General features: G+C 53.2%; 1 protein-coding gene across 1 annotated transcript; it reads left to right on the top strand.

The window, feature by feature from the left end:
- Nucleotides 1-471: 471 nt before the first annotated feature.
- GDE1_1 (glycerophosphocholine phosphodiesterase) lies at nt 472-4,202 on the top strand (the record flags this gene model as incomplete). The annotated part of the gene is made up of 4 exons (XM_083195837.1): nt 472-488; nt 581-699; nt 783-3,967; nt 4,029-4,202. The coding sequence occupies 4 exons, from the start codon at nt 472-474 to the stop codon at nt 4,200-4,202; spliced, it is 3,495 nt and encodes a 1,164-aa protein (XP_083048853.1).
- Nucleotides 4,203-13,662: the final 9,460 nt, after the last annotated feature.

Raw genomic sequence — 13,662 nt, forward strand, 5'->3', positions numbered from 1 at the left:
GCGAACACACCGTCTCCATAGGTCATCTGACTGGCTAGTGGGCCAACCGCATCCCCGACTGCCCATCATCAATGCCCCATTCTGGTTGACTGGCAGACTCCCGACTGGGCTGACGGGGTTTTGCGCAAGCTGCCTACGGCTCTACATACCTGCCACCGGCATCACCAGACTCGACGCTTCTTGGCTTCTTCATCCCTTTTCTGCCCTGGTCCCCTTCAATCGTTCAATCCCAGCTACACTTGATTCCTGATTTGTCTAGACACGCCGCCACGTCAGTTTTCGCAATGGACCAGCTCTCTGGCTGATCTGTTCTCGACGTGCAAAGCGAGCGTTCACCGGCTCCTCTTGGCGGCATCCCCCTATCACACCTCCTTCGCTACGCTAAGGACCTAATTTCTTGAGATAACACTGCCGATACACCGCCCTCCGATATTCGGTTGCTCTGCCGAGTGTCGACAACCTGGGAGCATCATGAAGTTTGGCCGCACGTAAGTTGGGTTTCCCCCTTTACGAACAGGCCCCCGTCATGCCTGGCCCTGTGTCTCTGGCTTTGCCGCTGATTATATCCCCAATCGCGTAGTCTCCCACGCAACCAGGTGCCCGAGTGGGCAGCCTCATACATCAATTACAAGGGCCTTAAGAAGCTCGTAAAGTCGGCTTCTCAAAAAGTCAAGACTGGCGAGCAGGTGGATCCAGCAGGTGGGCGGACCCTGTCTCTTCTCGTCGAGTGACACCTCGGAGAGGACCCGTCTCCCTAACATGTATCTTCCCTTTTCTTCCAGAGTTCTTCTTCGCCCTAGACCGCAACCTCGAGGTTGTCGACGCCTTTTACAACAAGAAGTTCGCCGACTCCTGCCGACGCCTCCATGTCCTTAAGAACCGCTACGGTCGCGTCCCCGACGTGATCGGGACCCTTGACCAGGATGAGATTGAGGAGCTCATGGGCGCCCTGCTCGATCTAAGGACGCAGCTGCGCAACCTGCAGTGGTTCGGTGAGATCAACCGTCGTGGTTTTGTCAAGATCACCAAGAAGCTCGACAAGAAAGTCCCCCAGATTACCACACAGCACCGATACATCTCTACCAAGGTTGATCCCAAACCTTTTGCCAAGGATGGGCACATCAGTAGACTGCTTGCAGACATCAACCGGTGGCTGTCGGTCCTGGGCGATGCGCAGAATGTTGATGACTCGAAATCTGACCGGTCCATCCGCTCGCTGGGACGAGTATCATCCACAGCCATGGTTATCCTGCCACAAGCTCAGCTTGATGCCCTGGACCAGGCCGTTCGCAACGACAATGTTGAGTCGCTCAAGGATGGTCTGGAAGAAGCCAACGTCAATGCCGAGGTAGGGATACAGGTTCTCCTGCTCAATCTGCTTCAGCGGTCTATATCGGCGCGCTCCAGAAACTGCATCGCGTACCTCTTGGATCATATCAAAGACCTCGAAGAGCCTGACGATATTAACGGCCGTAATTGTATCCATCGCCTTGTTATCCACATTGGTCGCACCAAGTCAGCACCCTCAGACCAAAACTCGAATACCTACCCCGTCCCGGCCGGGACTCAGTTCAACAGACACATCCAGCCGGCCGTGTCAATAGTGCCAACAAAGACACTGAATAGAGACGAGAGTAACATCCTCACCAAGGATGACGAGGCCGTCCAGATTCTCATCTATCTCCTGGACACTCTGAAACCGGAGCAACGTTCGGCGCTCAAGAGCCGTGACTCGTTTGGACGATTGCCCCTCCATTACGCTGCGCAATTTGGTTTTGTTGTCGTTTGCCAGATTGTCATGGCCAAGATGCAGGAGTGGGAACAGTTTGACGCCAAGGACGGGATCGACGCCCCTGAGTGGCAGGACAATGATGGTCAGGCGCCTCTGCATCTTGCTGTCATCGGCGGCCATCCTCTCACGACGCAGGCGCTCCTCCAGGGGGAGAACTGGAGACCCAGCAGCGAATCCAAGGCTGAGATTCGCAAGACAGTCCAGCAGTCGGGGGCAGTCCTGGCCCTCGCAACCAAGGCCAACTACACAATCATCGTAGAGATGCTTGTCAAGGCCGGTGTCGACATCAACTGGAGAGACGAGATGGGCGAAACTGCCCTGCACGTCGCTGCTAGATTCGGCCATGATGAGTGTGCTGGAGTGATCTTGAGAGGAAGCGAGATGGCAAAGGCAGATTTAAATCTTGTGGAGAATGCCTATGCTTGGACCCCTCTTCATGTTGCTTCGGTTGACGGTCATCTGTCCGTCGTTAAGCTGTTGATTGCTTCGGGCGCTGATGCCTCGCAGCCGGACTCATCTGGCTGGACCGCCAAGGAGCACGCCGCCCTTAGAGGACACATGGACATTGCGAAGTTTCTGGCGCCTCACACAAAGGAGGGGGAGATAGTCGCGAAGGCTGCTGTGTCGCCTCAACTAACTCCCCGTGAGAACAGCTCCCTTGACGAGCGCAAGTCCAATGGTAACGGAAACGTTCATCGGCAAGCTGAGCCAGTCAAGACGTTTGGTCATCGTTACCTCACCAACGAGAGCTTGGTTCACGTCAGTTTAGGGTCGATAGACGCGAGGAAACGCATAGAAGCCGTGAACTTGGATCGAGTTCCCCTCACAGAAGCACACAACACACAACTCGACACGGCACTGTCGGTGGTGGTGTCTGCCGGTGGAGCTGACGGCGAGCCCACGATTGTTGACCTCCCCGTTCACGATAATGTCTCTACAGAGCCGATTGTATTTACGACCAGGGACGCAACAAAAGTCAAGCTCTTCTTCGACATTGTTCCTACGTACTCTGGTAACGAGAAACATAAGATTGGCCGCGCCGTCGCCCTTCTTTCGTCCATTAAACCTAACCTGGGGAGTGGCCGAGTCAATCTCCAAGGCGACGTCTGCGTACCCATCATGTCGAGCCAGCTTGATGTCATTGGCACCGTCAACTTCAACTTCCTTGTCATCACCCCCTTCTATCATCCCAACATGGAGGTCACCTCGAGACAGACGTACTGGAAGAAGCTCTCGTCAACAATGCTCATCGGACACCGAGGTCTCGGCAAGAATATCACGTCTAATCGATCCCTACAACTCGGAGAGAATACCTTACCGTCCTTCATCGCAGCGGCCAATCTCGGAGCTCATTACGTGGAATTTGACGTGCAACTGACCAAGGATCACGTCCCCGTCGTGTACCATGACTTCCTGGTCAGCGAGACAGGCATCGATGCCCCTGTCCACACCCTGACGCTGGAGCAGTTCTTGCACATCAACCCCGACAGCACCCGTCACCACTCCCAGACGAACGGTTCAGGCAAAGCAACGCGAAAGGAAGGCGGGCGCCGGAATCGTAGTAGCAGCTTCGCCCCCGTCCGGTCGCAATCTATGGGAACTGCCGGTTCGGGAAGCTCGGATGAATTGGACGAGCGCATGAAGCACACGAGGGATTTCAAAGAGAAGGGCTTCAAGGCAAACTCGAGGGGCAAGTTCATCCAGGCGCCATTTGCAACACTGGAGGATCTGTTCCGAAAGCTTCCCGAGAAGATTGGTTTCAATATCGAGATGAAGTACCCTATGCTTCACGAGAGCGAGGAGCATGAGATGGACACGTACGCCGTGGAGGTCAATTCCTTCTGTGATACAGTCCTGTCTAAGGTCTATGATCTTGCAGGAGAACGGCACATCATCTTCAGCTCCTTCAACCCAGACATCTGCCTGTGTCTCAGCTATAAGCAGCCCTCTATTCCTATCCTGTTCCTGACCGATGCGGGGTGCGCCCCTGTGGGTGATATTCGGGCGTCGTCGTTGCAGGAGGCCATTCGCTTTGCAAGTCGATGGAATTTGCTAGGTATAGTCTCGGCGGCAGACGCGTTAATTAACAGCCCCCGGCTGGTCAGGGTTGTCAAGGAGAACGGGCTGGTATGCGTGAGCTATGGAACGTCCAACAACGATCCCCTCTTGGTCCAGGTAAGTGATCACACAGCTTCACCAAAAAATGACAGGGGAGGGGGGGCTAACAGGCGCACAGCGGCAAGTCAAAGAGGGGATCGACGCTGTCATCGTTGACAGTGTCCTTGCTATCAGAAAGGGATTAACGACAGGGGAGGAAGCAGGGGACACACCCAAACTGGGGGCCCAGCTCGGCTTGGGTGCGGACATGAAGCTAGACTCAGAAGTCAAGCTAGAAACCGGATCTGAGTAGCGGCTTATGGCTGCCGGCAGTGTGCTGCTAGACTCGGATCATCATAGACATCGGCATTACTAGATATTGGAGAGCTTGCGAAGATACCCTTGCTGGTCTCCTGTGCGACTCGGAGTGCTCAACCATCTCGCACGCACGTTCCTTCCATGGCCGGGGTGGTTATGATGTGCTGGGAACGTATACATAACTAGATAGCATCATTAATCAAATCCGAGGCTGGCATAACGAGACAGTCGGCGCAGACTGTAAGAGTCACGGGGAAACTGCAGTCGATGCCTTTCCATGCCTTGTGGTTCAGCTTCCCCCCCTCCTCCTCTCCCTCCTCCCCCCTCCTCTTGTCGTCAATGGGCCACCACTGGAGTTGCTGACCCCCAACCGTGTCCCGAAGCTCGTGGAATTGTCTCTCTATCTCGCGGAGCTACCCACCGGTTCTTCTGGCTCTCTGTCTGAGACAGACAGCCGTCACACGGGCGCCACGGGTGGCGAAGGAACCATTCATGTTTGGTTGAAGTCATTCGCCTGCCCTACCTCCCCCCTTTCCCCAGTGTGTCACTGTCCTCGGCGACCAAAGAGGACGGGTTGGTGTCACGTTTCTCAGCGGCCCTGCGGGTGAAGCCAGCCCTGGAAAGGTGGCGCGAGATGGCCACGCACCTCCAGCTGTGCTTCTGGCGCTCCCGAAAATGAATGCTTGAGAGGGGAGTCCGGGAGGGGTCTCCCTTGCTCTTGGGCCGTCAGCACTGCCTTAGCGACGGCGCCGGATGGTTTTGGCCGCTAGTATCCTCCTTGGGACCCGTCGATGGCAGAGAAAGACGTGGTCGCCAAGGAGAATTTCCCCGATTCAGGTAAGACAGACAACCCACCACCTAAGTACTACTCCGTACGTACGTACCTTGGAGGGTACTGGCTACTAGTACTCGTACGAGTAAAGAATTGTCCCGGGACGGACGGCTTGTTAGCGGGTTGTGTCTGAGCCGACCGGACCGGGAGCGTCCCGGAGCTGCGGTCGAGATTAGCGGCGAATTAGAAGCCGTTGGGCCGTTGGCGGTACATATGGAGATCGAAGGTCGAAGACATCTTGGATTGTTGGTCGCCGAACGCCCAACGGGTAGAACTTAGCTGCATAGTTGTTCGTAGTACTAGTATTATGCTGTGTCACCAACGCCAATTCCGGATCGGAGCCGATCGTAGCCCCTCTGTTGTCTGATAGACTGATGTCGTATCCTAGGCGAAGATCCATCGGAATGCTCCCCTCCCAATCTCGTTGGTGGCCGATTGGTCTCTGTATGATCCACCAAGCCGGGGCCTGGGGATGGGGAAGTTGGAACCACACTGTGTCACTGTCAAGATCTAGCGGGCCATCGGCTCCTGCGTGTGCACTCGTACGTCCGCGGGACCCCTGGTGCTGGCTGTTGCCTGCCCTGAAAGCTGGAGAATGGAGATTGGTGTGTTGCTGCGTGCATTGCCGCATGCATGGCGCTTGTGCGACGTGGCGCATATGCTGAATGCGAGATGTGAGATGTGACGCGAGGTTTCTCAAATCTGGGTGTTCAAGAAAAACTAATAGACCCTACGCCCGTAGGAGTGGTAGTACATGGCTCCATGGTCATGGAAGCACCTACGAGTACGGATACTCCTACTCGTATGTATCCATAGGATTAGTATTAATATCGTACTAGGAGGCTAGGAGAGGCACTAGCCTCTATCCGTAGGTATGGGGGGTGTTGGAGTGGGGCTGTATTTTCTCCCTCGTACTTCGTGCTTCGTACATAGTAAGTACTCGTAGGAGGGAGTCGTAATAGCCCCCAACCTCCTCGCCTCATCCAGGTTTACCTCGTGTCATACCTCCTAGCTTGAAGGTAAAGATAGGGAAAAGCAACGAGGATTCGGATTCCCATTTCCAAAACAGACCGTCCACATGTTGCTTTCCATTCCACCGGGAGCAGAACTTCGACGGCTGTGGGCCTGACGCTCGGTTCAATCGATTGTCCATCCATCTAACACTGACCCGATCAGGGACGCAGAGAAACTGTGCTACTCCGTCTTGGGAACACTATTTCAGGGCTGGGTTCCTCGACTGAACTGCCGAAGAGGGGTGCCTCGGAGCTTTGGCATCATGCTTCTGTCTGCCCTTGAGTTTACTGCCGCCATTCCCGCATCCGCCGCCATTGAAGGTTCTGGACCGCCCCTCTAGCTCCGGTGGCTGGCGCACATCAGATCAGATCTTGTCTGTCCCCGAACGGAGCTCTGTCCGGAGGCTGTTTGCGGAGCAGATTCGCGTTAAGTACGGCAGATCTACCATACTAGTAGTGCCAGTCGTGATACCGACTCAACTACCTCGTACTACTCGTAGTTCCCGTAGATCGTCGTTAGTGGAGCCTGTTCGCCGAGCACGGCTACCACGATGTTGCAGCGCGGGCCGTTCTAGCCGTTCTGACCGTTAAAAAGGGCGAGAGGCAAAGAGGCAATAATCGTCGAAAAAGCTCTTATCCCCCTCTATTCATCAGTGATCGGTGCTGTTGCTGTTGCATGGTGGCTATGACACGCGTCAAAACCAGATCGCTGTCAGACGGTCGCATGGTTTAGTATTCATCTATCGTACGGATACACAGTGACAAAACTGTTCTAGTGACCTGTCACATGTCGCCCGCAATATGGGATTACTGTCTTTCCTTCTTAGTCATCTCTCAGGTCGGCATATATATGAGGGTGTCCACTGCGAATCTCGCATGATCGGATCCGTACGGGAGACGCACGAGTACGAAGTACGTATGTTCCCAGTCACTTGGGGAGAAGCCCGGCCCGCCCGGATTCCCCAGCGTGCCATGCCATACCATGTCATTGCCGTGGAAGCTTGGCTTGAGTAAAGCCCGTAGCATCATGCACATTTAACAGTACGAAGTGCTCGTACGTAGTATGCCCAAGGCCCTTGCCCCCGACTGCAATACTTGTCTTCGGTTCTTGGGTTGACACACCGGCAGTCTCAGTATGCGCTGGGGTTCGCCTACTGAGATACGCTCGTGTCAGCAATTCGCGCCATGTACGAGTACGAGTACATCGTCAGCATCAGCCCCCGGTCCATTACGGACGGAGATACGGGGACATACGAAGGTTGCAGCCAAAAGTCTTATTGCATTTGGCACCTAACCAACTAACAGCCTTGCACATAAGAAACCAGTTTAAAATTGATAGTAGGTCAGGTACCACATGGAATAAGACTTTTGGGCGCAACCTTCGTACATAAGTAAGATCGAGTGTTGCTGTGCATGGCATGGCTGCACAGGCGATGCTCAGGTTGGCTGAAGTGGGCTCCTCGACTCCGTAGATCAGAGTCAATGTCCCCTGTCCACATTAGGCCGATCTGGTCGATCTGGTCGATCGAGTCCAAGTGCAGCATCTGGATAAACCAAATCGAGGTCATTTGTTCCAACCGTTGTAGTAGAGTTAATCTGCTGCGACTTGGCACTGGAAACCGCTCTTGTCACTGTGGTGAGCGTGCCGCTATCATTCTGCCCCACCCCACCTAAGACAGGCGTTGACAACGTGTGAAGGAAAAATTATTCTACTCCCTTGTTGTCTTGCAACCGCATTTCCCATCCTTGAAGTTACGCCATGTCCTCTGACCACTCTGAGGCTTGTCGAACGACGACTGCGGTAAGTGACGCCGGAAACGAGTCACTATTGGCTCCGATTCTGTCGTCCAGTACCGCCGAAAAGGATTTCCCCGCTGAAAGGCCCGTGTGACAGCACAGGCAAGCTGGCAAGCATCGGAAAGGGCCGAGATCTGATGGATACAGATCTCAGCACAAAAAAAAGACTGCCGGGGTCCATAATCTATCATGTGTGCCCTGGCAAGTATTGCCACCTTGTCTCAGACCACTCTCGGCAATCTTTGGCCAAACCAGGCCAGGAGAGGCACAGTAGAATGGTATTAGAGTGCTTTGCGCCGACCTCTTGCCTTGTCTAGAACGACAGAAAATAGTACGATGGCTGTGTAATGGATGCTCGCCGACTGCTTGATTGTCAGGCCCCGGGGAATCGCTGGCTGGTACGAGTACGAATATGGGTCCCACAATTCATACAGAAGGCAACCGATGGGCTGGGCACACCACTTCCACCTTGGTTGCCTGCCATATCTGCATGTCGACGTGTCCATGTCATGTGTTGAGCCTCAGCCGATGAGGTACATCAAAACTGACACAGGGCGAGCTCAATAATGCGTAATGACAGGCCGAAGTATCACGGAGAGCTCTTCTGAGGCCGTCTTCCACCGCGGTGAAAAACATGACCGGAGGGCAAACTCTGCTGTGTTCGGATAGTTCTCGGGGTTACGAAGATGGCATTACCCAACGGCTCCATGTAACTACTGCCAGCCTGGTTTCACAGACTCCGCGAAGTTTAGACCGTGTGTCAGGTGGGTGCCGATCAACGGTTGAGACCAGAGAAAGGGCATGAGAAGCGATGAGCTAGACCTTGAGCAGAAATCCTGCGAACTTTCATCACTGTTGTGACAGAAATACCCTTTGGAAGGGGTTTCGTGGGTCCATGTACGAATACAGGTAGCTAGCCATGTACCCATGGCAGTTCATAGTTGGCGATGCTGTCGGGCCGAGCCGTAGGATCCTTGCGCACGAGTTGCAAAGATCCAGTATTTGTACGTTGTGGTGCGTTTCGTACTCGTACGCTAAGATAATTACTAACGGAAATTGTAAAATTAGACGGCGCAAGAGTTTTAAACGGCTGTCGCAGGCTGGGCCACTTGGGAAAGGGTTTGATCAAAAGCTCGCCCCTGGATGCCGAGCCTATGCTGCCTCCGACTTCGACTGCGGGCCTGCGAAAGTTGAGGCCGATAACGACCGGCCTCTTACAAGGCAAAGCAATTATTGCGTGAGTACGGATAGAACGTATATTAATACGAACAGTCTCCTCGGTTGCTTTCCGTCCCCATCCTAGGGATGGGTGGTGGTGATAGATAGTGAGCTGGGAAGGGTGCTAGTGCGGGGAGTATTAGCAAAAGCAAAAGTGTTGCGCGGTACCCACGTGATACAAACCCACACGTATACACATGTTCGGATAGATTGTTTCTGATCAGTGTGTTCATCTCCATCTCGTATTAGAGAAGATCCTTTGGCAAATGCGGCAGCGAAAAGTGGTGACAAGTAGCTAATTAAGAAGCCCCGGGCCGTAGAGATGCTCGCAAATTCGTAATGAGATTGTCGGCTTGCTGAAGTCGAAAAATGCAAAAACTTTTCATTTACTTGCCCGTTCAAAGCTGCGAAGCCCTCGGCACTTGTTACTACTATGTAATGTAAGTATGTGCTTCGCACCTGGTGGGCAGTGGTTTGGTAATACCGTACCTAGTATGTAACCCACGTTGAGCTAATAGGTAGGCGCACAATACGCGGGGCAAGTGTCCCAGATAAATCGTCCTTCCCGAGGGTGCCGTGACATAATGCGTCTCAATGTTCACGAATTGGGTACAGCCGAATTGTCAGGGATGCCTGCTAGTTGAGTCTGTAGAGATGGCGGGGGCGGAAGGTAAAGAATGATTCACGTGGATGCTGTGAAGCATCCACGTGAATCGATAAATAAGATCAGGGTACCAAGGTAATGTGTACTCGTAGACTGGTTGGGTGGCACCCTAGAAAAGTGCCGATGGTGGAGAGGAATATTGGAGGTCTCTCCAGCCTGAGTTGATTGAGTTGAGGCTGACAGCGATCGGCGTGTTGAGGTGTTGTTCTCAGTTAGGTAACCGTAATCAGGCAAGTCGAATGCTTGGAGAAGGTGCAGCGGGGAGTTTAGGCAGCCGCCGACGATTACCACGTTGAGACAGGTGGCTGTGGCCAGCAATAATACAATGAGAGCTGGAAAGCACGTACTTACTGTCACCTGACTCGCCTCAATCTCAGACCCCTGTAAGTACAGTAATAGTTTGATCGCAACTTCTTCGTCTCACCCATGGCAACCATTGTCATTCGCCTATCGCCAATCGCCAACGTCACCTATAACTTTCAATCTGGATTTGCTGGCGTGCTCTTTTCCCTTATTGAGTCATTGCCTCTTTGGAGAATGCATGCCCACTTCTTTACCCCATTCCGTCCATTTCCTGCGTCAACCTTGCCAACCTTGACAACCATGCCAAACCTTGCCAACTTGTCTTGCTCGGCCCTCCCCCAACCATCCCGGCCTGCAGGAGCCTGCAGCAAGTCCTGCACGCGCCCAACCTTGTTCAAGCCCCCGTTGGCAGTGTCCCATCTCCCAGGCACTGTGTTACCTCTTGTGTGGATGGGCTCAGGTGAAGACATCCCCGTCGGAGAATACTCTGGCCAATGCCATGTTCTTGAGTTTCCCCCACAGGCGCCCCCTTTGGGCCTGGTGCAGCACAGCGTGTCGTTATCCTCCAGCTTCACACCTTGGGCCCCAGCACTACACCTCGAGCTCGAGAGATACGTACTCCGTACAGAGTATCCGCACGATCACTCGTAGTGCTTGCTTTCCAATCGTCTGGCTGATGCTATCCGTGCGCTTCTGCGGCTCTGTTGTGCCGTATGCCGGGATTCTCCCCGCTGCCGGGCCCAGTAGTTCCCCAGACTGGTTCCCGTCATCCCAGAATTGTTTAGCAATGGCCAGGGCAACCTAGCCTGTCAACGACTCTGGCGTTCGCCGAACTACGTCGGCTGGGGCGTGTCTTATTTATTCCAGCAGACATCTGGCTCATCTGGCATATGAGTTGGATACTTTCGTACAATGGCTCTTTCTCTACCTACTAAACGGGCAAGTGTCTCGTTGTTCGTCCTCCATCCCCACTCTCGCCCGTTCCTCTGTGTTTCTCCTTACCACAGCCGTCACATCCATGATCTACCATTGACCTCCCTGCATCAGATCGAGAACCGGTTCTACTAGTATATATCCCTCCCTCTTCTGTGGGACCCTGGGACCCTGGAACCTCTCAGATGTCTCCCTTGCCTGCATCATATGTGGGGAGTCAAGACTGGACCTTTGGCTTATCATACTCCCTTTGTCCTCGCCAATAACTAGCTGAAATCATCCGAGACGTGCTACTTGTCGTATTGGAGTCTTCTCTAGGGTCATGGTGTGAAAACAATCTTGGTCTGCACCCTCTTTTGATTTATATATTCCTTCGCCTCGTCTAGCTCGGTTGTTTTTCGAAGAGCTGGCTCCAGAGGACCGACAAGCCTACTTCCACCTTTCGGTTCCGGTTCCACACGTTACCATCTCGCACCTCTTAACAAAACATTATAACCATATAAGTGCCATGGAGTCCTTAGAGTCCGTCGACAATGAGTCACACCCTCGCCCTTTCCGATGCGACTGGACCTCTTGTACCAAGGTGAGATAGGACGCTCAGTATGACAGATGTGGGCTAATGGCGTTGTATAGAGCTTCAATCGAAAATCAGATTTGCAGAGGCACTACCGAATCCACACCAACGAGCGGCCGTATGAATGCCAATTTCCACAATGCGGCAAGAGTTTCATACAGCAGAGTGCTTTGACAGTGCACAATCGGACTCATACCGGCGAGAAGCCTCATGTCTGCAGGCAAGCGGGATGTGGAAGGTGTTTCTCAGATGTAGGAGGCTCGCATATTTCATCTCATCCCCATTCTAACAATCCCACAGTCTTCCAGCCTAGCCCGGCACCGTCGAATGCACACGGGAAAGCGGCCCTACAAATGCACCCAGAATGGCTGCCTGAAGAGGTTGGTTGTATTCCCAGTGAAGAGAGATAGCATCATTACTGACACTTATATTCAGCTTCTGCCGGAAGACGACCATGGTCAAACATCAAAGGCGGACTCATCGGCACGAGTTCTGCTCGGAGGACATTGTGGAAGCCTGCGACACGGAGTCGGATATTGTCGACTCCCCCCACACGCCTCGTGTCCAAGCTGGTGTTGCATGGCCCCTTCAAGGTGTCTCGCCCTGTGGAGGACTGGGAAGCATGCACTCAGCGGATATTGTGCAGAATCAAGACGAGTACTCCATCCCACACGGATACCAACGACGCCCATCCATGCCACCAGCGAACGTGGTTCCCCTTGATATGGCACCAGTGGGCCAGACCCCGGGAGTGCAAGGACCCCAGGACGTTCCCGGCATAACCCGGATACCAATGTATGTATCAGAGCAAGGAAACCCAGGTATCGTGGACATGGAACCTGATACGATCCCGCGAGGTTATTACACCAGCCGCCAACCAGAAGGCGGACTCCGAGTTGATGTTTCGTGCTCGGTACAGGAAATGCACATTGGCGACCAGCAGAGCCCGGGAAATCTGTCTGCAAAATCATATCAAAGCTCTTGCTTCAACGATGACGCGCTTTCTGCACAAACAACCAGCTCAGCGACGTCTTCATTTTGCGATGCTGCGTCTGCGGATGAGTACCAGCCTCTTGTGCAGTACACACAGCAAATTTCGCACCAGATCGATCCAACTCAAAGGTGGATGTGTTTTCCATCACAGGAACCTGCACATCCGGATGTCATATCCCATATCCATGAAGAATCACCAGACCTGAGGACGAGGGGCTGGGCCGATTATCAACCTCCCGTAGAGGTCTCTACTATTGGACACATGCCAATCTTCAATTCTGGCCTTTATGGACTCTACCTTGAACCGAAGCTCGACTACGAGGATATATCGATGCAGCTACCCAGCGCTAGGCTCGAAAGCCTCTAGAACGCTTTGCATCGCATACTGCTCTCACTAGCGAAACTCGCCTTGTTTCCGGATATCTACTCGAATGGTGACTCAACAACATATTTGAACGAAATGTAATTATCTCGAACGAAAAAAAGAGGGACGGCTTATTTGTTTATGAAAAAAAAGACCACTTTTGCCAGCGCTGGAAGATGGAGGGAGATACCCTCGCGGTCAACAGGGTGGGGCCACAACTGTTCCTGTCTGATCTGAGCTGGAGCAGCATCGACCCTGGTCACGCGGCCTCGATGATCCTATTGCAAATTTGGGCGGCATTTTGTGCTTTGCGTTGAAAAGATGCTGGAACCCCCCAGGGTGTTTTGGAGCTCATCTGGTGTCAAAGGGGCTTTGGTGGTGGTGATGGTTATGATGAGTTTTTATGTTTGACGAATACGAAATAATGAGCGTGATATATGATCTCAAAATTTTTATCATTCTCTAGAAAATTGACTGATTTGGAGCTGAAATTGAGCTGTGCTATGGGCGATGAAGTTATTGTGTGAAACAAGCAAGAATAAGGTATATTACGCGCCAACTCGGTGTTGAAGCTTCCATGTGTTTCTGGAACTGGCGGTTGTGTCGGCGATGTCGGCGCTTCGGCAGAACCCGGGAGCGGACTATTGTTGAGCCGTGATGACTAACGCCTGGACGGTCGAAAACATGAGAACCTGGAAGCCACCAGCCTCGTAGTGGGCGACGTCTGGGACTGGTTGCTGTCGAACGACTCGAGCAAGTGGCAA

Source organism: Amphichorda felina (genome assembly GCF_050947745.1).
Source record: "Amphichorda felina strain 45539 chromosome Unknown scaffold_6, whole genome shotgun sequence".
Taxonomy (NCBI): Eukaryota; Fungi; Ascomycota; class Sordariomycetes; order Hypocreales; family Bionectriaceae; genus Amphichorda; species Amphichorda felina.